Source organism: Sinohyriopsis cumingii, chromosome 6 (genome assembly GCF_028554795.1).
Source record: "Sinohyriopsis cumingii isolate HCF-2022 chromosome 6, ASM2855479v2, whole genome shotgun sequence".
In the NCBI taxonomy this organism is placed as follows: Eukaryota; Metazoa; Mollusca; class Bivalvia; order Unionida; family Unionidae; genus Sinohyriopsis; species Sinohyriopsis cumingii.
The window spans coordinates 152,378,529-152,403,346 of NC_142966.1; the positions used below are offsets into that span (position 1 = coordinate 152,378,529).

The 24,818-nt window shown below is 35.1% G+C and overlaps 1 protein-coding gene across 3 annotated transcripts in view; it reads left to right on the forward strand.

Annotated features, from left to right (window-relative positions):
• Positions 1–24,818, forward strand: part of LOC149798281 (PGAP2-interacting protein-like) — a 63,081-nt gene that overhangs the window by 14,250 nt on the left and 24,013 nt on the right. For all 3 annotated transcript variants that reach the window (XM_089963421.1, XM_089963422.1, XM_089963423.1), the window contains 7 exons: positions 656–845; positions 4,767–4,906; positions 5,840–6,076; positions 11,545–11,625; positions 12,760–12,839; positions 13,952–14,057; positions 24,443–24,578. In XM_089963421.1, the coding sequence (XP_089819547.1) occupies positions 656–845; positions 4,767–4,906; positions 5,840–6,076; positions 11,545–11,625; positions 12,760–12,839; positions 13,952–14,057; positions 24,443–24,578 (970 nt within the window). The remainder of the gene's footprint in view (positions 1–655; positions 846–4,766; positions 4,907–5,839; positions 6,077–11,544; positions 11,626–12,759; positions 12,840–13,951; positions 14,058–24,442; positions 24,579–24,818) is intronic.

The window sequence follows — 24,818 nt, forward strand, 5'->3', positions numbered from 1 at the left end:
GACAGGAAGTTGATAGGGAAATGAGAACATTTCATTATTGTTCCTTTCACATAGCATATTATAGATTGTCAATTATCAGGATTGTTTCCTTGTAAAGACTTGCACCATGTTCCATAAAAACATAAATCATCAGTAGAATTAAGGCATTATCTAGATATCTGATTTTCCAGACAAAATCGTTGTCAAGCAATGGGTTGAGATTGCCAACATTTTACTGTTCCATTAGGTTGAGATTGCCAACATTTTACCGTGCCATTAAAGCTTGATACGTAAACAGTTTCTAAAATCATGACACATCACCAATGTAGAGTCTTTCAAAAAACTTATTTTTTAGTTGAATACTTTATTTCTTTGTATGACAGTATATAGAGTAAACTGGTGGAGTTGAATACTTGATTTCTTTTTATGACAGTATACAGAGGAGACTGGTAAAGTTTAAAACTTGTAAGACAGTATGCTGTATTTTAGTGTGTATACAAAACAGCAGGCAAATCAAACTATTTTGCTGAAATTATGCTTTTCAGATCTGATACCACTCATTTATTTTAAGAAATAGTGAAATTTTAGTTATTGAGTAATCTCTTTTATTATACAATTTCTGCAGATTTGTTAAAAAAATTTTGTACAGGTTAAACAATTTATTTGCATATTGCAGGGAGTGATGAAGTAAATCCATCAGAAATAGCCCCTGTAAAAGACTTACAGAGACCTTACAGTCTGCCCACAGCTTTGGGATTTGGCAGTCTCCTTTATCTCACACACTGGTGTTTTGGAGAGTCATCCCTCATATTAAGATGGGTAGTCACTGGGTATCCAGACAATGGACCCCTACCAGACTTCTGGGGGTAAGATATCAGGAAATCTACTTGGTTGCTTGTCCTGACAAGAAAAACTTCAATAATGTTGTTTTTCCAAATGAAATAGTAATCATTTTAGTATAATTTCTAGTACTGCAAGTAAAAGTATGGTTTTAAAAAAAATCAGGGTAAATGGGCAATTTTCTAAATCTTCTTACAGTTGATAAAAGTAGTCATCCAGCAATAAATGCCAGCTATGCACACATACATATAAAAGTAGTCATCCAACAATACATACATACATTGAAAGTAGTCATCCAATAATACATGTATAGAATTAAATGTCATTCAACAATGCATGCATACAATTAAAAGTAATCATCAAATAATATACATTTACAATTAAACAGTCATCCAATAATACACACATACAATTAATAGTAGTCATCCAACAATGCACACATACAGTTTAAAGTAATCATCTAATAATACACATATACAGTTAAATGAGTTATCCAACAGTACACACATAAATTAAAAGTAGTCATCCATAGTGCACACATACAATTAAACATAGTCATCCAACAATACACACAATTAAAAGTATCATCCAGTAATACACACCCACACTCATAGTCATCCAATAATACCAGCATACAATTAAAAGTAGTCATCCAATAATACACACATACAATTAAACATAGTCATCCAACAATATGCATACAATTAAAAACAGTAATCCAATAATACACACATGCAGTTAAAAGTAGTCATCCAATAATACACACACACAATTAATGTTGTTGTTGTTGTTGTAGGGTTTAACGCCATTTTTCAGCACACGATAGGCTATACATGGCGGCCAGTATTAATGGTGGAGGAAGAACCCAGGAAAACCCCGGAAAGAACCACCGACCCACGAGAAGCTACTGGCATGCTTTCTCACGTACCCACGTTGGCTGAATCCGAGACTCGAACCCACGCAGACAGAGGTGAGATGGCAGTGATCCGTAATGGACAGTGCTTTAGACCACACAATTAAAGTAGTCATCCAGTAATACATGCATGCCATTAAAAGTAGTCATGCAATAATACACGCAGTAGTCCCCCTCTTGAACGGCCCCCCTGACCAGCAGCCACCTGCTCTTTACGGCCAGAATCCGTCGGCACCGACGAGTTTGTGTTCAAAAGTACCCCTCACGAAAGGTCACCCGGCTAACACGACCAGCGGCCAGCATATTAGTGCAAAAATATAAAATTTACCCCTCACAAGCAGCTGCATTTTATCTGAATATGTATCCAGAACCAGTATTTTATTCATAACGTGTGTTAAGTAATCCGATTTCTGTTTCCCGATGTCAGGTTTTCATTACTGAAAGAAGTGTTGAGTAAAGTACATGTACCACTGTGTATCTCTGTACAATACCCAAGTCAGCAGGAAAATGGTTTCATAGCCTTTATGGCTTCCCTTAGTAAGATGTTGAGCTTGTTCACTTTGATAATTAGTGGCTATTACTACTGACAATAATTGTCAAAATTGCAAATCACAACGGCCGTGAGGTCATATCTGCCTAATGTTAATGGTACATATCGAAGCCGTTTTGGCTTCTCTCACTTAGTGTAAAGAAATGTATAAAAACAATAGGGTACCAGATTGCGACTAACGAATCACGTGACAAGATCACTTCCTTTAAAAACACACGGCAATTTGTTTAGATGCATACAAAATTGTTTTATCAGATTTGTAGTTGGCAACATCAATAACTTACTGCAAAAAGAACAGCATGTCATTGAGGAAAAGAAAAAATTATCAGTTTAGAAGAGAAAGTGAAAATAATTCAACTGACGGGGGGTGTGTGTCGAGGATCCTTGCAGAAAACTAATGTCAGGAAGACTCAGATAAACAATATTGTGAAAGATAATGAAGCAATTCTGCAGAAGTGGGAAGGTGAAATGGATGGAGAAATAAAGATTGTTTGAGCCAGTAGACGTTTGTATCCTGATTTGAATGACAAGAAAGAGCAACAATTTTGTCAGTTGAATTGGGATATGACGACTTTACCGCAAGTAACGGATGGTTGCACAGATTTCAAGTGCGACACAATATTAAGTGTTCTCTCCTTAGTGGAGAATCAGCTGATGTTAATAATTAAGTTGTCGAAGATTGGAACAAAAGACTAAACAATATATGCAGGGGATATGACAGCAAGGATATTTTAAATTGTGACGAGACTGGTTTGTTTTTTAGACTGTTACCAACAAAGTGACAGATGATGTGATCTGTAACATAATTATAAAGACAGTTTTAAAACTATATCAATAGTTATTCATAGCATTCTTTTGAAAATGATGACAATTTGTTTTACATTTATTTCACAACATGCATGTGATTTTTAATGAAAATATTAAATGTTTTAGAATTAAATATACTTTGATTTCTTCATATTTATTTACTATTCACATTTGTCATCCCCCTCTAGAAAGGCCACCCTCATTATAAGGCCACTTCCCTGATGCATTAGGGGTGGCCTTACAAGAGGGGGACTACTGTACATACATATACAAGCAGGATCACCTTATTCCTTTGTTGTTTATAAATGGCAAGGTGACAAATATTGGTTTCACTTGTTTTTTCATGTAACCAGTGTATCCCCTATAGGTGCAAGACTGAGAGTCAATAGACAAAGAATACAAGGACACAAGATTTGTTTGGCCAGTTGAGAACTGCAGCCATTAACCATATCTTGTCACTGTAAATCCCCATCAGATTTAAACGGTTAATTGGTTTGGATTAATGTCATAGGATAAAGGGGATAATTGCCACCTGACAAAATTCCCTCCTCCCCAGGCTATTTTTAGGGTGCAAAACATGACAGATCTGACAGTTATAATCAAAGTGCCATGCTGAAAGAACCAGCTTGTCAAGATAAAAGGTAGATAAATAGTGTGTTGAAATTAAAATTTGTGTGAAGTTGAGAAACAAAACAAGATTGGATCAATAACATTCTATTCTAATTTACAGGAATGCAGTTTATACAACAAATTCGAATAATGTTAAGTATTTTGCATGTGTTGCCTTTACCTGTTGTATGTATATGTATGTATATATAGAGAGACAGACAGACAGACAAAATTTTAACATCTTTTTAAAATACTGTATCTTGTATTGAATTTTACATTTTTTAGACGGTTTTGACCTCCTAAATTTATATGCAATTGATTTATTCATTTTGGATTGTAACCTTTATTTGGCACAATATTATCATTTTTATGCTGAGGTAACACAAAACACTATAGCAGATGCTCGTAGAGTAAACAGTGCAATACTTGTATTAATTCTTCAATTAGTTATTTAAAACTATAGGATGGTTGCATGCTTAATATATTTATATTGAACATTTGTGTCTTTTGTATAGATGACAGTGCTTTCTAGTATAGCCTGTAAAATTCAGATAAAAGTAATGAACGCTTCATAATCACATGAAACAGTAAAGTTTAATAAAATAGCAGCAAAAATATGCTACAATATACTCTTGAAGAATGAGATATGGTAAAAAGTAAATATATTAAAATCTGCCCATTGCCCATAAGAATAAACAAGGAGATAAGTGATACTCACATGATGTGCACTGAGTAAACACTGCCTCTCCTTAAGTGTGACATTACCATGTGGCCTGGGGATTAGACAGTAATTATGGCTATTATAATTTTCATGTTAGAGAATATATACACGCAACAGATTATATGAAAGCTGTCATAATTGCATATAACAATTTATTGACTTGGTAATTATTTATGTGTATATGAATCTTTGGACACAAAAATTCTTTTCCATCTGAATAATAAATTACAATTGTTGTGGTTGTACATTTTCATTTTTATTACTAGAAAGATGATTTATCTGTTAAAAAAGTAATATATATCTCAAATGTCTGCTTAGAAATATTGTAGTTTTTATTTCATTTCCAGCATTGCTGTCCTGCTGTGTATTGGTGTAGGTATATACATGTCAGCTTGCAGACATATGGCTCGCAGCAAACTATGGTGGTTGCTAGGTACTTTCTCATTTGGAGGACTGTACTACCTTCCCACATGGTGGGGGTTCACAGGTAATGGTCTAGGAATGAATGGTAATCACATCTTTTCCCAACATGACCAAGATCATTTATTGTCTTCAAGATTATTAGAATGTTGAAGGATGATTGTAGTTTCATATCGAAGTTTTGGTAGTTAAGGAACTAACTGCTTGCACTGATATTTGCAATTTTCTAAAAACACATGATTTCTTTATCTTGGTTTATATGCATTTTTTCCATAATGATAAAAAAGTCATTTGATCAGGCTGTTACTTGTTACCAATCTGCCATTAATTTTAATGAGTTAAACTGTTTGTTTATGCCCCAAAAGTCTTTATTTACTAACTATGACAATAATAAGCAAAGATGTATAGACTCTACTTTGAAGAATTTGGGAAAATTATATAAGAAATCAGATGATAATAACATGATCTGTTTTGCTGATGTATATGCAATATATATTTCTAGGAGAAGAAACAACCTTATTGTCTGCCAGTGTTTATTAAACGGACTAGTTCCTTTTCAATAGATATTGCAAGTTTTCATGATTGCCTCCCTTGAAATTACAGTTCAAACTCTTATGGGTCACTAACTCATAATAAATATTGCAAAACTTGATTAATTAAAAATGAATTTTTGAAATCTGTTGTGTCTTGACATTGGTGTATATATTAAAGGTTTATAATCTAATGTGTACAGAAGATATATTTTTCAGTTGTCTAGTTACAAGATGTCTGTATTGGATATTCTTTGCAGTAAGAATGATAAGCAAAGTCAACATATCTTTTTCAAGGGAGATAATCTGTTTAAAACTGAAACGCTTCACCTGCACATATAAAATATCATGATTATTTATGTCAAGTAAAGATAATTTTAGGCATTAAACCATAAACTTGAGTAGTTTTGACAAGCATATCAGAAGGTCAGTCACTGTAAATTAAGTACCATTACTATATTTTTTCCTAGGAGGTCTGCTTCTTGCCATCTACACATTTTCTATATGGCCTGAAATGATGGACCGTTTGACCTTGTGTCCCCCAGCAAGGTCTTTGACATTTGTCATAGTTACCTATTTGGTGGAGATATTTTTCTTTGTGTGGACTGTGGCCTTTAATTTTGTACCTGGTGGAGTCTACACAAGAGAACACACTGACTGGCTTATTACAGCTGTTATGCTGGGAATTGGATTGGGACTGTTTTCAGGTAAATGAAATCATGTGTAGTAGATATTTATAAAATAATACATATTTGCATTATAATTGTTTTTTAATGATTTGCAGGTACCTGCGATCAAAGAACTAATGAGTGGCAAACATGAAAGGACGTATTGGATTTAATATGCAAGTAAATTATTGGACAAAATCACAAAGTTAATGCGAGATAAATATGCCATACACAATACATTTACACATTAAGAATAATTTTACATAATTGTATAATTTTACACACTTACAATAATGTTATGCATGATACATTTGTTATGCATGGTGTTTTCACAAATCAAGTGCACAAACTGTAAATGGTAAAATTTCTAAAGCATGTTACATTTTTAATACATTTCCAGCATGTGCTTAAATAAGATTTGCACAGTTGAATTAATTTCTTTTATTTAAATCAGCACAACTTTATATGATATCCTGTAAGTGTTCCATACGTTTGTGACAGCCGAGATACCTTATAAACAAAACATGAATTGATGTTAATCAAGAGACGGTTATATAAATATTATGAATATTTATAACCTTGAACATAAATATAACTGGTAAGATCGTTTGTTGCGTACATATACAGTATTACGGGGTCATTAAATTTCTTCTTTAAAACTGTTCCACAATCATATTGATGTTTGGCAATAATCTCCACTAACTCCCAAATCAAAAGGATGAAATATTTGTTTTTTTCTTTCATTATATCACATAGACTAAAGGAAAAAAAACTCTTACCAATTACCTCCCTTTACCACCACTTGCTGGCATCCATTATTAAGCTTTCATTCAGCACAATGAACATAATACTGCAAGACCTCCCAAAACTGAATGAATATCTTCAGGATTTCAATTCATCCATCCAGAAAGTATGCATGTGGTGATCAATTTCTTTTACTTTATGGTCAATATTTCTTTTTTATAAATTTTGCAATTTTGGGCTTCATTAATTTTGATGTTGTGCTTCGAAATTGTATCATTGGTGCATGATGTTACTGGACTCACTTCATGTATTTTTGGGGGGCTCATTTAAGTATAATGTGATAGTTGTAATTTTCTGGGTGGGTCATGATCATTCTTGTCATTTCAGTTAAACAGTGACAATAAAATGCAGTAAGTACAAGAAATTTAAAGGTAACAAGTTCACAGATGAGATGTATCTTGCTTGTGTGAATTGTTCATAATCCTCAGCCTTCACTGGGGGCCCCGAGTGGCCGAGTGGTCTAAAGCGCTCTCCGTTACGGATCACTGCCATCTCACCTCAGTCTGCGGCGGTTCGAGTCTAGGATTCAGCCAATGTGGGTATGTGAGAAAGCTTGCCAATAGCTTCTCGTGGGTCGGTGGTTCTTTCCGGGGTTTTCCCGGGTTCTTCCTCCACCATTAATACTGGCCGCCATGTATAGCCTATCGTGTGCTGAAAAATGGCGTTAAGCCCCAAAACAACAACAACATCAGCCTTCACTGCCTGGGCATTATGGTCAGATGATATCTGGTCTACTGTGTTGTGGAAAAGCATCAAGGGCAATGAGAAATGTGAAGTCTCAGGCAGAGTGGTACAACATCTTGAACCTTCAACCAAAGCTGGCATTGATTGCTAGTGTAGTGGGAAACATCACATTTGTGTAACCCCACCCCCTTTCCAAATTTTTGATGCTGACTGTGACATTTACTTGAGGTGAATTGGAGGAACAGATGGTCAAGGAGTTGCTGCCCCCTCCTTCCTTCCAGACACTGTTAGATCTGCAGACTGGTACAGCAGTTGCTGGCTTCATCGGAAAGTTTTGTCCATACATCCGTTGCAAACCTTCTTGGATAATTTTCAGCTTATGGGGGCATGGCTCCCTACTCCATATCTTGGCAACACAGTGGGCGTAAGTCTCCAAATATGACTGAATGCATGATCATGTTGTAAGTCTGGGCACATGGGGTATTTCTTGGATCAGGATGATTCATTTCAACATCTGTCATACTATATGATGCCGCTCTGACTGCTGCTAATATGCAAGTCCACAAATCATGAAAAAAATGCATGAATATGTGTACTTTGAACACAGTGATACATGAGAACTTCTGCATGTTAGTTCAAAATAACCAAAAAATGAATGCTCTCAGGATGTTGACTTGTACACAGTAGATCTTGTTACTAGATCACACATATTTTGAATTGATATATCCACAAGGCAGTACCTATGAACTGTGGAATATTGTATATAACAGTCATAAAGAACAAACTGCCAGCTTGCAAAAGATAGCTAAGTTAGCTCTGCATATACCGATTTTGGATTGCAAACTTTGGAGGTTCTCAGTACACAACACTATTCATACACAGGTAAGAAACAGATCAAGCTCAGAAACAGTCAATAGATTAATGCTTATGCGACTAGAGGGGCCATCTTATAAGCATTTTTATTTCAAATGAGCCCTAAGAAAGTAGAGCAGGAAGAAAGAGAAATATATTTAAGTGTTGGGTATATAATGAATTATAGTAATTTTCTGGAAGCTACTGTCAGCTTTCCGGGGCCCCGAGTGGCCGAGTGGTCTAATGCGCTCTCCGTTACGGATCACTGCCACCTCTGTCTGCATAGGTTTGAGTCTCGGATTTGGCCAATGTGGATATGTGAGAAAGCTTGCCAGTAGCTTCTCGAGGGTCGGTGGTTCTTTCCAGGGTTTTCCCGGGTTCTTCCTCCACCATTAATACTGGCCGCCATGTATAGCCTATCGTGTGCTGAAAAATGGCGTTAAACCCAACAACAACAACAACTGTCAGCTTTCTCACATACCCACATTGGCCAAGTTCCACTGACAGACGTGGGATAGCAATAATTGGTAAAGGTGAGCATTTTAGGCCAGTCTGCCACCTGGGGCCACTTCATTTGGTAGAGCATTGGACTCGTAATCCAAGGATTGTAAGTTCAATACCTGCCCTGGGCAGCCTGGGTTGGCAGCCAGTATGTGTGCATTGGAAAGGCCCTTAGTTTCCATTTTCTCAGCATGATTAGCCTATTTTGTGTTACAAGTGCAACAAAAAAAACACTAACAACTCTCTTATCCCAGACCCAGAAACCTGTCCCTCACCCCACCCCACCCCACCTGCCCCAGACCATGTCAAGGTAACAAAACTAATACATACTTCGAGAAGGAAGAACTTAAGAGTGATTCTGATAGTTCCTTGAAGGAGGGACAAGTCCTGGGTAAAAAATTAAGCAATAGATGTTCCCAAGGAATTCCAGGCAATGTTGAACCTGCTCAAATTGCCATGATCAGAGGTATTCCACCTCTGCCAGGGCTGACAGCTACTTCATGCGTGTCTTTTTAAGGCCAAAACAAAGAAGAAAGGAATTTTAACTTTCAGTTCTGGAGAGAATCTTGTGAGCTAGTTGACCATCCACTTGATAAGGATTATAAGGGAAAGTGGCACGTATTCAGAGACTGATGCAGGGTCAAGAATTAAATGAAGTGCAGAGAAAAGTCATGGAAAATGAAAATATCTCTTTCTTCTGGTTAAGGTCAGAAAAGAGTATGTAACTTTTCAAGCCGTAGCATCCTGGGTCTAAGTGGGTAATACTCGCCATGTACTCCGAAATCTCAAACAATAACAGTTTCCTTAAAGATTTCATCTCATGAGATTAGAGTGATCTCTGTGAACCTTGCATTCAGTCCTAATATTTAGATCTGAGACATGATAGAAGCCATTGGCTGACATGCTAGATTTGCAGATATAAGAAATGAATCTGATGTGTCCTTTGGCTTCTGTCCAAATAATGCCAGACCCAGTTGACATCAGCATCCTGAGTGTAATGCTTTCACTGGATTTGACCAGAAATTTTATTGGCAAGAAGAGCTAATTATTTTGTTATTTACTGTACATCAGTGGTTCCCAAACTTTGTTGGGTTATCCTCATCCCCGCCTACCTTACCACATATAAAGCATTATTCAGCATTAGTACCTCCCTCAGTAATCCCACTGCCCCCTCATGGGGTGGTAGCACCCACTCTGGGAACCACTGCTGTACATAGTCGTCTTGTTGGTTGTGCTGCTGTTCGGCTAGGAGAGCAGGTTACTCTTCACACAGAGAATCCAGCCAGTCTAACCTTGAAGGGTGACCAGGATAGAGGGGAAGAATGTTCAGCATTCCCTCCACCTATTGCTTATTTTCCTAATATTAATGTGATCAGGGAATGTATTAAAAGGAGAAAGCAAATTTTTTGTAAATTATGTTTCTTTGAGAATACTTACCTGATCATATTACTACAAAACCCTGATACATCTCCCCACAAATGGAAGCGTCCTTGTTGTTTTGCTTAGTAGTAGCAGCAGTAAAGGAAGACAATTGGTCCGACTTTCCTCCTTGAGTCTATATATGTAGACAGAAACTATGCAGTTTGTTCATATTTTGAGGAAGACTGGATTTATGATGTAGTGGAGGTTATTCCCTAACATTGATGTCATCAGGTAAGTATTAATGATCATCTAAAAAAAATGCTTGTCATTTAATTCAGTAAATTTTGTATATTTGATGAAACAAATTGACAACTTTCTTATTGTCAATATATATTTTGTGTTACTTGAAATAAAATTTAGCTGAAATTAGTTATCCAGCGTAATTTGTGGAAATGTTTGCCTGGTTGAACAGTCTCTAAGACCTGCATGCCCAGTCATACAATTACTGAAAAATCTACTGGCCCAGAATAAAATCGTATGCAACCATTCCTATTAAAAAATATGTTGATAATATTAATGACCTAAATTTGATAGCTTGAAAGGTTGTTTTCTGGAACTTTTTTATGTGAGCCGTATAGCATTAGTTATAAGTAATTACAAAGTTAGACCAGCATACTCTGTCTTGTAAACCTTTATTGTATTGAAGAGTCAAAGTGAAGCACTTGTTTGACCTTGATCAGAACAATGGAAAACAAGCTTCCAGTAGAAAGTGAAGACTTTTCAGTACACATAGTTAGCAGTATTCTTAACACGACATTCTTTCATAAATGAAACCTTGTTCAGCTCTGAATCAGCATTTGCCAAATAATTAGAAAATTAACTTGACTGCTGAAAATGTTCATTTGGAATTGGGCATATAAACTATTGTCTCCTGTATGTTTATGGAAATCATATCATTTACATTAAGTCAAGAATCTTCCCTATGACCTGTAGACATTCAACATCATACACATGCCATCAACTGTCACAAATAGGTATCGATCCTATAAATCAAGTGTATCAACAATTCTCCATAATACAGCATTCACTATAATGCCCTTCATTATAACACCATTCCTGTTATAAAGCAACTATGTTCATGGATTCCACTTTTATTAAGCATGGAAAAATTATGTACATAAACCGCATTATAAGGCAGTCAGACTGTAAGACAGTATATTATTTGGTTCCAGTTGACAGTGTTATGATGAGGGATAATGTTTATGTACCCATTAAAATTTGTGGATGTGTGATCTATTAAATAGGTGGAAGCACAGGGGAGGAAAGTCAGACTGCATACTTGAAGACCAAATACACCAAGATGCCATCGGGAAAAGTAAATGCAGGTGGGTTGTCATTAATATGCAGCATTGAGGAGATTTTATTATGTTCTGTAAATTGTACTACAGTAAAACCTGTCTTGAGAGACCACTGCTATGAGAGACCACCTGTCTTGAGAGACCATTATTTTTTGGCGGAAGGGGTGGTCTTTCAAGACAGGTTCTACTGTATACTAATGTTATTAAATCTGTCTGAAATCAGTATATATGTACTCACACACAAGTATGATCAAACTACATAAACCTAGATCTGCCAGTACATAATGCACCAGAAGACCTGATCTTTGCAGTTTTGTTAGGAGTATTCAGTGGAATAAACGACACTTAGGCCACCATAACAGTCTTTGTATATTTAATTATTAGTGGAACATGAACACAGGTCTCTATAGTGCCAGTTATGTCTTAAGTTCAAAAAAGTGTAAATAATGAAGTAATTAACTCAAGTTAGAATTACCTAAATCTCAGAAATAGCTCAATGTTCTTAGTTCTACATAGTTCCACTGTTTCACTCATATCAAAATACACTAAATATTGTTTCTAATTTTGGTGGCTTGAGGCTGCATTTAATGTTTTTATTGAAATCTCATTATAATAAGGGGCTTAACTCTGCCAAACAGACTTGCACTATGAACCATGAACTCTTGGTGTTATATATATATATATATATATATATATATATATATATATATATATATATATATATATATATATAATATGTAATAAACTGACTACAAACAGTGTAAAACTAGTATCTAGCTAGCCTAAGTGCTTTTGACTCTTAATGAGTCTTTTTCAAAGGCAAATGCAAAACATAGACAAGACAAACAAATAAAACAGACAAACCATTGTCTTTGTAAAACTTTACATGACTATGATTTGTTGCGGATGCTGAAAGATATTTTGTATTGACCTAGAAATCGATAAGCCATTGAATCATCTGTTATTTTATGTCAATTTATGTACGCGTTGAGAGACTAAGAGAATTATTTCCATATAACACTAGGTTTAAGGGATAAATTTACATTGGAATTAATGCAGTCATTATGTTTGTAATCAAATACATCTCTTGTTTTGTTTTTTTTTCTTCATAATTTTGTGTTTGTTTTGTTATTTCATGTTTCTTTCTGACATTTGTTACAGTTTTATTTCTTCTGCTAACCTCGGGACTTACAGGGTTCTGGGTCCGATACCAGCCAGAAAGATACAGTCATCCAGAATTAGTAAGATTTATTTTGTACATAATTATGTTTAGAGATGTTTCTTTCACTAATGTGATCGATTTAAATGCAGCTATCATGGATGTGCAGATACCTGCAGAATAAGTATGTGAACATGACGAAAATATGTAGATATTATTGGACAGTCTTTGTAAATATAGAACATGATGACATTATGTAGGTATTATTGGACAGTTTTTGTATATATAGAATATGATGAAATTATGTAGGTATTGTAGGACAGTCTTTGTAAATATAGAATATGATGAAATTATGTAGGTATTATATGACAGTGTACATATGTATAGAACATGACGAAATTAAGTAGGAAGTATAAGACAGTCTACATATGTATAGAATATGATGACATTATGTAGATATTATTGGACAGTCTTTGTATATATAGAATATGATGAAATTATGTAGGTATTATTAGACAGTCTTTGTATATATAGAATATGATGAAATTATGTAGGTATTATTGGACAGTCTTTGTATATATAGAATATGATGAAATTATATAGGTATTGTAGGACAGTCTGTATGTGTAGAAGATGATGAAATTATGTAGGTATTATTGGACAGTCTACATATGTATAGAACATAATGAAATTATGTAGGTATTATTGGACAGTCTACATATGTATAGAACATGATGAAATTATGCAGGTATTATTGGACAGTCTTTGTATATATAGAATATGATGAAATTATGTAGGAAGTATAAGACAGTCTACATATGTATAGAATATGATGACATTATGTAGATATTATTGGACAGTCTTTGTATATATAGAATATGATGAAATTATGTAGGTATTATTGGACAGTCTGTGTATGTGTAGAAGATGATGAAATTATGTAGGTATTATAGGAGTCTACATATATATAGAACATGATGAAATTATGTAGTTATTATAAGACAGTCTACGTAGTAACACAAGAAAAGAATTAATTTACAAATGCATCTCCTTACTCCAGTTTATTAATTAACAGTTTTTGGATTAATCAGTATTTAACTTTATTAAAGGTTTAGATGTCAGAAGTTTGCAAAATTGTGAGTTATCAGATTCAGATTATGAGTGAAAATGATGCAGATTTTTCATATCTTGTAGATATCTCCAAAGCAGTTTTCAGCAGCCATATTTACTTATCACTTTGGGTATGATAACAAGGGCTGGCCAAGCTTAGAAAGAACTGCTGTTCTTCTGAATAACACAGGTAAATAATTGTATTGTGGTAAAGACAATTAGTTTAAATTCATTTGTTTTTCCTTTTTCAAGCTTTTTATAAAAAAAAATCTTTGGGTTTTAAATTGCCTTTTTGTTCTTCCTACTTGCTTTCAAAGTTGACTAACATATACACTACATGGATGGATTACTAAAATGAAAATAACCTCATTTATTAAATTACTTCTACAACTTTTTCTTGTGGTTGAAAATGAACAAGACAGTACTTATCATTACTCATGAAAATTATCGTGTAAACTCATGAGATTTTAATGCATCATGTTTTTTAAAAATATATTTGGTTATTTGAGTTTTATAATTAATGTTTAAGGACCTAATGGTCATTTCTAAAACCTAATTCATATTGATACCACTGCACATCAGTGCAAGATATTCAAGTTGTTAAAATTAGATAAACATATGATGCTTTTTAAGGGTCATTGATACCATGTCAGTATTTCTCCATCAAAGACATGAACCTGTCTCATTAACTTAGAATTACAACCCCAATACCTCGGAAAACTAACCCTCCTTGAAAGACAAAATAGAGTCTTTCCATCTGTTAGCACAAGTCTATTAAAAATTCTCAGATTTTCAGAAAGCTATGGTTTATTATAACATCATCTGTGATAATGATAGAGATTTTGTTAATACTGTCTAAAGCATCTGTCAGGGTCCATAGGGGACCTTGAAAAGCCATAAAAAAAATTAATTGTTACTTTAAGGCCTTGAAAACACCTTGAAAATTCTAAATATTGTCTGGGTACCTTGAAAAGCCTTGATTTTCTTGAAACCAAAAGAAGTTAATAAATAGTTTTCATTTTACAGAATTAAATAAAAAGAACAGGGGAAAAAGAAATAAAAAAACAATCTCTTGCTAAGTTTGTGCTGGCCACTGCACAGTTGTACATTCTGAACTTCTGATTGTACGAAGCCCGGATGTAGCAGTGGCTGAAATTTGAATCGTTCACTTTGAAGTGGCTGGCTGCCAATTCCAACTTTGGTGGCTAGATGAAGAAAAGGTTTTGATTATAAGATCTTTCTCAAAATGCAAATTATGCCAGAAGGTTTTTGATTTGCATGCCATGGGAGATAGTGCTCCTTGGTCACATGCAGCTGAAAAAAGGCACTTAATAGAGGCAAAACAAGTAGCCTTCAGCTTGAAATCATTTTTGACGAAAGAGGTACAGTGTGACCCCGCTATAACACGGTAGTTGGGAGCCATAAAACCTGACTGCATATATACCGAACCGTGTTATATGCAACCAAGTCAGTTAGCTGAAGAAAATGTACCCCCCCAGAAAAAATTGTGGGGTGTGTGGGTAATAAATGAGGGTGGTAAAATATGTGCTTCGTCGGCACAGTTACCATCTTGAATTGATGCAAATTAAATGAGAAATACACCTGTAGTGAAAACAGATAAGACATAATATACATAGCTGCCAAGTGTCCCGTTTTTTCCATATTTTGGACCTGAATACGGGTATACATTTTTTTGGCAAAACTACGTTTATTATTTTTTTAAAGATATTTAAACAATTCCTTGCCATTTTCAGTGTAGAACGGGCATCTGGTTCCATTTTGAAAGAAATGTATCACATGTATATAGGAATACAGTTCTACAATATCATTGGTTCATTCGAAATCGAGGCTACAATGGCCTGTCTTTATCCGCCATATTTGATTTCGCAAACAGTTACCGCTGTCACTGTATCTCATTTTCGTAATATTCAACTTCTAATCATGTTGAATAGGAAAGCAGAATATTCAGAATTTTCTCCAGGAAAGAAAAGAAAACAGAACTAAAAGGACAATTGTGCCGTCTTGTTTAGATTTGTGAAAGTTTAGATTTGTGAAACCATCTAGTAAAGGAGAAAACTCTACGTTTTGCAACTTGTGTAACGTGATTTTACTATTGGGCACCTATGAAATAAAGAGCACGAAAAAGCTAATAAACATCAGCTTGCTGCTTCATCAAACACAACTCAGCCTGAACTTACGACATATATAAATACCAGAGAGAACCTTGATGTAATTTGATCGAAATTCAGTTTATTAAATTTCTTTTGTAAATTAACCTTCCTCTTTCAGTTACTAGTGTTGCTGGCGATTTATTTCGCACATGTTTTCCAGACAGTAAAATCGCAAAGGATTACTCGTATGCTAGAATGAAAACAGTTCAATAAGAAAATCACACAGAATTGAGATCATCAATGAAAGTTGGTACATTCGAATTGATAATGATTGGAAAAAAATAAGGTGTGGAAAAGGCTACTATAAAAAGTCTGTGTCTGAGTGTATTGCACTCTTGTACCTTCTGTATGCGCACCCGAATGGAACATGGTACAACACATGCATATTTGACATTAAATAATTATGTAAAGCACTGTCCTACTTTACTGATGGTTGTATATGTTGTAAATAGTTACATATGCATTAAAATTTTAAAAATCAGTATTTGTTCCTGAAAATCAGTATTTTTGTCACAAGAAGTCAGTATTTTTGTATTCGGAGGTTGGCAGCTATGAATATAATAGTTTACTTTATTTAGAGAACCATGAATTGGTACATATACGTGAATCCTGTTTATATATAAATGTCTAATGTATAGCATGAATAGAGTATCAACACCGTGTACTCACCTGTGAACCTCATCATATACATTGAATCCACAATACAAGTGATTCCATCGAAAATATGCACACACAGCTTTAAGATATTCATTAATTTTGTAACAGGCCATATTGGTCTGAATTCAGTGGAAAAACATCGCACAATCACGTAACGAATGACAAAGCACATTTACTTTAAAGTACGTTCCAAGTCAGTAAAAGTTAGTTTGCGTTTTAAGCATAAACTTTTCCCTACAAAAAGGAAACTTTCACGGCACAGTTTAAACAGCCAATAATGTCGCCAACAAATAAAAAAGCCACATAGTATGTTTTGCAGCCAATAAGGAAAATACATGTATATAAAATTTCGGGAGCCAATCCATGACTGCGTTATATCAGAATTCACATTATAACGGAGTGCGCTATAGCGGGGTCACACTGTATGTCTGTGAACACAGGAGATTCAAGTTTTAAAATAGAAACTGTATATAGTCTTATTTATGAAATTAGTTCAATCTGATTCGTTTTTTGGATTGAGTGGAAATAGGACAGACAATAATTGCAATGAACACAATAAATCTAAAAATAAAGAATGCAGTTAAGATGAGAGAAATATTGATATATCTAATATGAAAGAGTTTAAAATATCCATACGCTGTTTTTAAATAAGCAATAATATAAAAAATATCTACTTTTTTGTTGATGGGGATGAGTGAAGATGAAAGGAAGGTACTGAAAAGAAAACATTGAGACAATGACAGCTGCTGCTGATGACTATGCATTGAAAGCAAAGATCCATATGAAAATTTCCTTTATCATGACATCAAAATAATTTGAGAAAAGTGAAAGGACAAAATCGCTGAACTTGGAGCTCCTGAAAAACAGCTTGATGACAAGCTACAAGAACTGAAAAATTCACTCTAAAATATTTTGGACTTTGTAAATAGTGTAGTGTAGACAGAGTAAGATGAACTTTGTTCAGTGACTGTACATTATTCTAATGCCCAGATGTAGGATGTTTAATATTAATGGGAAAGATATCAATGATCATACTATTGACTGCATGTTTTATTTTGTTTATTTTTTAAATAAATTTGCAAGAAATCTTCCTCATATGGAGTAATAGTAAATATTAACTTGTGTTTACATCCAGTTTCATTTATGTATCCTTTAAAATTAATGTAATATTAACCTTTGAAAAACATGATTTTGAACCTTGAAAAAGCCTTGAAATTTTGGATGAAATATGTTAATAACCCTGATTGGTATACACCTTAAAATTTTTTTGAGTTGGACAACGATCAGTTGGCTATCACCATGTATATCCATTTACACACCTAATTTTTTTTTTGAGTTGGACAATTATCAGTTGGCTGGACACCGTGTATATCCATTTACACACATAATTTTTTTTGAGTTGGACAATTATCAGTTGGCTGGACACCGTGTATATCCATTTACACACCTAATTTTTTTTTTGAGTTGGACAATTATCAGTTGGCTGGACACCATGTATATCCATTTACACACCTAATTTTTTTTTAGTTGGACAATTATCAGTTGGCTGGACACCGTGTAAGTCCATATACGCCTTAGTATAACCTTAATGTTCAAGTTTTGTACTTAGCTAAATTAAAGGTCATCTCTACGTAACGTAATACTTTGTCCCTTTCTTTCAATTATGGACTCAACAGTATATATATCTTTGGTTGATGCATTTGGCTGTATGATAGATTTGAAGCTCATCTGAGGAATTAAGAGTCAGTTGACTTATTTTTCGACTTATTTTTCGAACTTTATTAAATGGAATAACAATTTTACTGCCATGTCAGCTTGTAGATTAAATTCACATATGCATAGAATATTTAATAACATGACTAATAGTAAGAATAAAATAATAATTCTTTATTTAACAAGCATAGCTTATTTAGAACACAAGTTTCTAATCATCCTTGGTGCTCAGCTGCTTCCTAAAGTGTATGTCAACCTGGTCATGAAGGCACATTTACTGTAATTAAATTAAAAAATAATTGTTCTTAAATTAAGTCCTGTTATTGCTCAACCAAAGTCTTTTCAGTCGTGATTGTTGAATGCTCTGCACCTTAAAAGTTTTTTTAAGAACTTCGAGATGAAAATTATTTATTTCTGTGGAGTTTTACAGTGATGGTCAGGTACTAAACGGGAACATTGGGTCTGTCGTAACAACTGGTTAGTAAAACAAATTTTCTACATTCAACAGCTTTCATTGTGACATCACAGTTTGCTACATTCATTCTGGCTTGTACTGGATGGCATCTTTCAGTTGAACTTGTCCAAACAAATGTCCACATATTTTACCTTTGAATTTTGCCTTACGTATTTCTTCAAGCATGTAAAAAAATTACTTTCCAAAGGATTATGGATGTATGACAATCCAGCTAAAGTGAATAATCAATTTTTAAAGGTATATGTAATCATATTGTACAAAATGACTCGTTACTGAAATAGTGGGCACTGAATGCCTACATGACCTGTATGACATGTTACTGAAATAGTGGGCACTGAATTCCTACATGACCTGTATGACTCATTACTGAAATAGTGGGCACTGAATGCCTGTATGACTTGTTACTGAAATAGTGGGTACTGAATGCCTACAAGACCTGTATGATTCATTATTGAAATAGTAGGCACTGAATGCCTAATGACCTGTATGACTCGTTACTGAAATAGTGGGCATTTAATGCCTACATGACCTGTATGATTCATTATTGAAATAGTAGGCACTGAATGCCTAATGACCTGTATGACTCATTACTGAAATAGTGGGCATTGAATGCCTACATGACCTGTATGACTCATTACTGAAATAGTGGGCACTGAATGCCTACATGACCTGTATGATTTGTTACTGAAATAGTAGGCACTGAGTGCCTACATGACATGTATGACTCATTACTGAAATAGTGGGCATTTAATGCAAATAAGTGCTATGTCTTTACATTACTCTGCTCATGTCAGTCATATTTAAGAAAAGACATAGTTTAGCATACACAAAGACAGTTGGAAAGGAATCAAACTAAGAGTTCCATATCCTTATTCCAGAAGCTACATCTAAATTATTCTGTATACTCATTACTTTGTGTCTGAATTCATAGTAGATAGGTGTTTGTTTTCCACGGGTGGCTTTCATTTGTACTTGGAAGTAGACTAGGAAAATGGAAGGGTACACACTTCCATATTATAATCTATATATACCTCCCCGTTTGTTTGTAAACCCCTACCAATTTAAAAAATGAAAAGCACAAATGAGATGAAAGATGCACGCAACATGATTAGTTAATTTATTGATTTATATTTTCAAGCCTGATTATGCCCAGAGGGGGTCCTAACACCATTACCGAATAGGATGAACTATGTCAAAATGTTGTCTGAGTAAAAGAGACTCCCCCTTAGTGTACGCAGTATGGCGCTGTGTTAGTATGGAAAGTCTGCTAAGCATGAAAGTGCAGAGGATGCCAGTATTAAGGCCACTCTGGTCACAGTCAGGTTAGAAATTATAAATCAGTAAATGAACTAAGTTCAGTTCACTTTTTATCACAAAGATTTCCATTTTTGAAATTGTTTGGGGGTTACAAACAAACGGGGAGGTATATTCAGACTGTAAGTAATCACGCTGTCGACTGACCAAAGAGTGGCTCTAATGAGAATTTGATCTGATACAAAGCTGGTGCTGTTATGATGCTTTGTGTTTCTGGAATGAAAGTCCTAAAATAAAAAAATTAAATTCTTGTAAAATGTAAAAACAGTTGATAAATATGATAAATTGTGTTGGCCAAATCAGAGTGAAACTTTGTATCAAGGAAACCAGAGTTACATCCCTTTTCTTAGATTGTAAATGGCTTTGATAAAAAAAATTATGTTATCAAATAAATGTATATGCCTTTTGAAGAATTAATAAAAAGAAATAAAATGTTTAATCTTAAATTTGTTGCGTAAAATCTTGAAGAAAAATAATATAATAAGAGGCAATCAATTCTTTTAAGAAGTCACAAGTTATATGACAAAACTGGAAATGTATAGACTATGATCCAAATAAGTCAGTATAGACTGTCGGGCTGACCACTCAGAATTAGCACAATAGCTCTTGTTTGGATTTAAGGAAAACAATGTATTTCTAGGGGATCCAAAAGGAATTCCATTAAAACAGCAAATTAAATCATGTATTTAAAATATTTATAGAACATTTTGGTAATTTATCTCGTAGCTTGCAATATTTGTCACTGCTAGAAAAATGTAGCTGTAAATGCAAGATTTAAAAGGAAATATTTAGTTTAGTGTAATTTCACATGGTTTTGTTGATTATTCCCCTTTATTTCCACAATTAGGACAAAACATGAATGTACAACAAACTGCTGGATTATTCAGCTCTTAACTAAACTTTATGCCAAAAGTTTGGAATACGTGTGAAGAGTTAAATATGAAAAATTAAACAAATGATTTTGAATTTTACAGTATTTTTATTTCAGAATGTTTGGAAATAAGTATGATATCTTGGTTGCAGTACACTTGACCAGTTTGTTACTAGAATACCAAATTTTGCTGCCTTGAAAAAATTCATTTCTGATACGGTAATTATCAAACCTGTTTGTGTAACGATCAAAGCTATATGTATAATTATCAATATGCATGTGTAATTTTCAGACGCATTATAAAAATGAACCTCCTCTGCTTGTAACACAGTCACATAGAAGCCATTCAGTATAGAAAATTTAAATTTGATAGGCATGTTTCAGTTTATGACTGGAGTAGATTTTTATGTTATTTGAAAGAGTTTTGCATCTGTGTTTAATTTATTTTGGAAGTTTTACTTTTTGGACTTTGAGTATTTTAGCTTAAACCTTTTTTGGCATGATTTTGTAGAAACTACTTGACATTGACAAATGGAATTTGGTCCGCATGTTCGGATGTTTATGTAGTTATTGTTATTAGATTTTCAAAATATTTGATTTGTTCTATCAGTGTTGACTTTGCTAGCATGATTACTCGAAAAACATGTAACACCAAAGAATGAAATTTTGTAGGTACATTTCTTACCATATGACCTGAGAAATGGAGTGCCTGAGTTTGTTTAGGACCTGTGGGATCATCCTGAAAGGTGCGATGATGTAAATAAAAAGATGATCCCACATCAGGCTGAAAGTTTCCACTACCCAGTCCCTCTAGTCAGGGATGGGGGAAATGTTAAAAGGGAGATTCCAGCAAGAAACTAGTCCTGATTTGTCCACCAGTTCCCATGGAGAGGCTATGCCAAAAGGCAGAGCTCAGAATTGGAAGACCTTTTCTTCAAAGCTACAGCGCTTTCCATTACGGATCACTGACATCTCACCTCTGTCTGTGTGGGTTCGAGTCTCAGATTCGGCTAATGTGGGTATGTGAGAAAGCTTGCTAGTAGCTTCTTGTGGGTCAGAGGTTCTTTCCGGGGGTTTTCTGGGTTCTTCCTCCACCATTAATACTGGCCACCATGTATAGCCTATCGTGTGCTGAAAAATGGTGTTAAACCCTACAACAACAACAACAACATCAAAGCAAACCCAGAGGTGCTTCCAGTGTGGAGGAAAGGTAGGGACATGAAGGTACACTTCCTGAAGAGATGGGGATCACCCAGTTGCCAGGTCTTATTGCAGTCCTGATTGAGGCTGTGGTCTTCATCTTGAATGGTTCTGCCAGCATAAATCTTTTTACGGAGGAAAGGTCAATAATTAGATGGGATCCCCCTTTCTTGTTGACTAGGAAAAATTGGGAATAGGTCAGAGATTGGTCTTTTAGCTCTCTCTCTCTCTCTCTCTCTCTATTGCACCATTCAGAACAAGGACCTTGCTAGAGAAAGGAGATCCTGGAACTGAGTCAGTAGCCATCTTTAATCATAGAAAGGGCCCTGCCATTGAACATTTAGCAAGACCAAGCCAATGAAAAAGGTTTAGCCTGGTGCCAATGGGAACCAAAGGAAGATATGCTCTACAGGAGAGTGAGTGAGTCCCTAGACCTGTCCACCCCTGGCCATTAGGAAAGTGAGAAGTGCCTGAGAACCTCCCATTGAGCCTTTGTGGCTTGCCCTTCTTTGGCCTGCTTGCCTGCCTAAGGGGAATCTGAAATAGATTTGTTGCTTTGGCAGAGGCTGCACAGCTTTAAAGAATTAGCTGCTGGACCATGAGGTCAGTCAGGATGAATATGCTTTCTGGCTAGTTTTGAAGAGCTAGGATTGGATGAAGCAGACTGGTGTTGATGGTCTGACATATTGGGAATAGCCATAGAGCGGATGAGCCATTGTGCCCTAATAAGATATTGGAAGCATCCACAGCAACATTCCAGCATAGAAGGAGAAGTTCCAGTTATAAGGCCATGGACAAGAACAATGCATGCCTGGAAGTTTTTGCCACTGCTTCCAATGAACGACGGAGAGCCATTGGTGACAGTGATTCATTTCTCAACAGTCTGAATGAGGCTGCTGAAAAGAGGTCATCATGTGAGGCTATGGTTACTAGAGGCCTAGTGTTTTGCTATAATGATTTCAGTGCTTTTACTGGAAGGTAGGCCCAGATCTCCACTGAAATACCTGCTTCAGCCAGTTAACATCCAGAGTGGATAATTTAGTTGGCCAGGTATCAGCCTTATATTTAGAAGCAGCTACTAAGGGTCACAGTGTAGAGGGGGAACAAACCACACCTTAAATTGTTTAGCCATGTTTTGGCCCTTGCTAAGTCTTTGAGAAAGTTCTTTAATGATGATTGAATGAGGAAGTACTAAGTGTTCTGGCCGAGAGTTTGCCCCAGAAAGTTTCTCAAAACTGGAAAGAAATTTAGTGTCACCAGAATCTGAAGGTCTGGGACACAGGTCACTGGTCAAGAGGCAGTAAACGACATTTACTACTTCATCAAAGGACCAGCTGTCCTCCTCTGCCTTCTTAGCCAGTGGGTGAGAGGGGACAGGGACTCTAAACGAGGGGACCACATTGGCCTGTTCTATGTTGAACTTGTGTGTATCAATGAAGACAGAAAGGGCATTTTCATCCTGCTTTCTTTCTTGAGAGGCAGGACTACATGATCCAATGACTTTCTGTTGTGGACAAGACTTATGAGCAGAAACATAACCAGTAACTTCTTCTGCAGTGGACTCCTGTGAGTGGTTTGGGTGACTCCACCTGCCTAAAGCATTTAGGAAAGATGATCTATCCGCCTCCCTCTTTTTTGACCAAATAGCAACAGGTAAGTATTACGTCATTAAAATTAGCTTCCCCCCTTCCCCCAAAATAAACTTTGATAAATAAGTATTTGAAAATTTAAAAAAATTTGAACAGGTTGAAGATTATGTACTCTTGTCAGATATGCAAAGGAAATATACATGTGAGTGAATTTTGTTAGTAAGATACTTTTATTGATATCACTTTTGTTTTCCACAAAACAAAACCAGCATGGATGATTTGCAGCAAGTTATAAATTGCTGAGGATTTCCCAATGTTTTGTATACTTTTGTTGTCTCAAGCGTTTTCTTTATAGGACATTTTTATAAAATTGTATCAACATTTTTTTAATGTTATTTAAAATAAGACAGATATTGGAACCACAATATTTTACATTTTATAGCACTATGATAGGTAACGGTTGAAAGAAATGTTAGATCGATTAGGGCATAATGTAATGCTGATTTCGTTTCAACATGTGTTGATTTTCTAAACTCACTTTAAATTAGCGTACATTTGTATAAGCAATATAGTTGTATATTTTAGGTGCAGATGTTATCACCCTTTTAGAAAGTGATGCCTCTAAACCTTTCCTGGGTAACAATGATCTGGGAATGTGGTTGGGACAGAGACTTGGGATGTATGTTGATTTTGGACCAGCAACTAAGGACCACACATGGGGGTAAGTGTCCTATTTTCCAGACTTCTACGTCATCTCATCACTGCATGATAAGAGAGTGCTGCTATCTGTCTGTCTGTCTGCATGTCATGTAGCCTGATTACAAATAAACTGCTTGAGATAGACAAATGACATTTGGTAGGTTTGTTTATATGCAGATTTAGAAGAATAAATTAAATGTTTTAGGGTATTTGAGCTATTTTTATATTGTTCTTTGTATTTTGGATAGATGCTTTCAGTAAT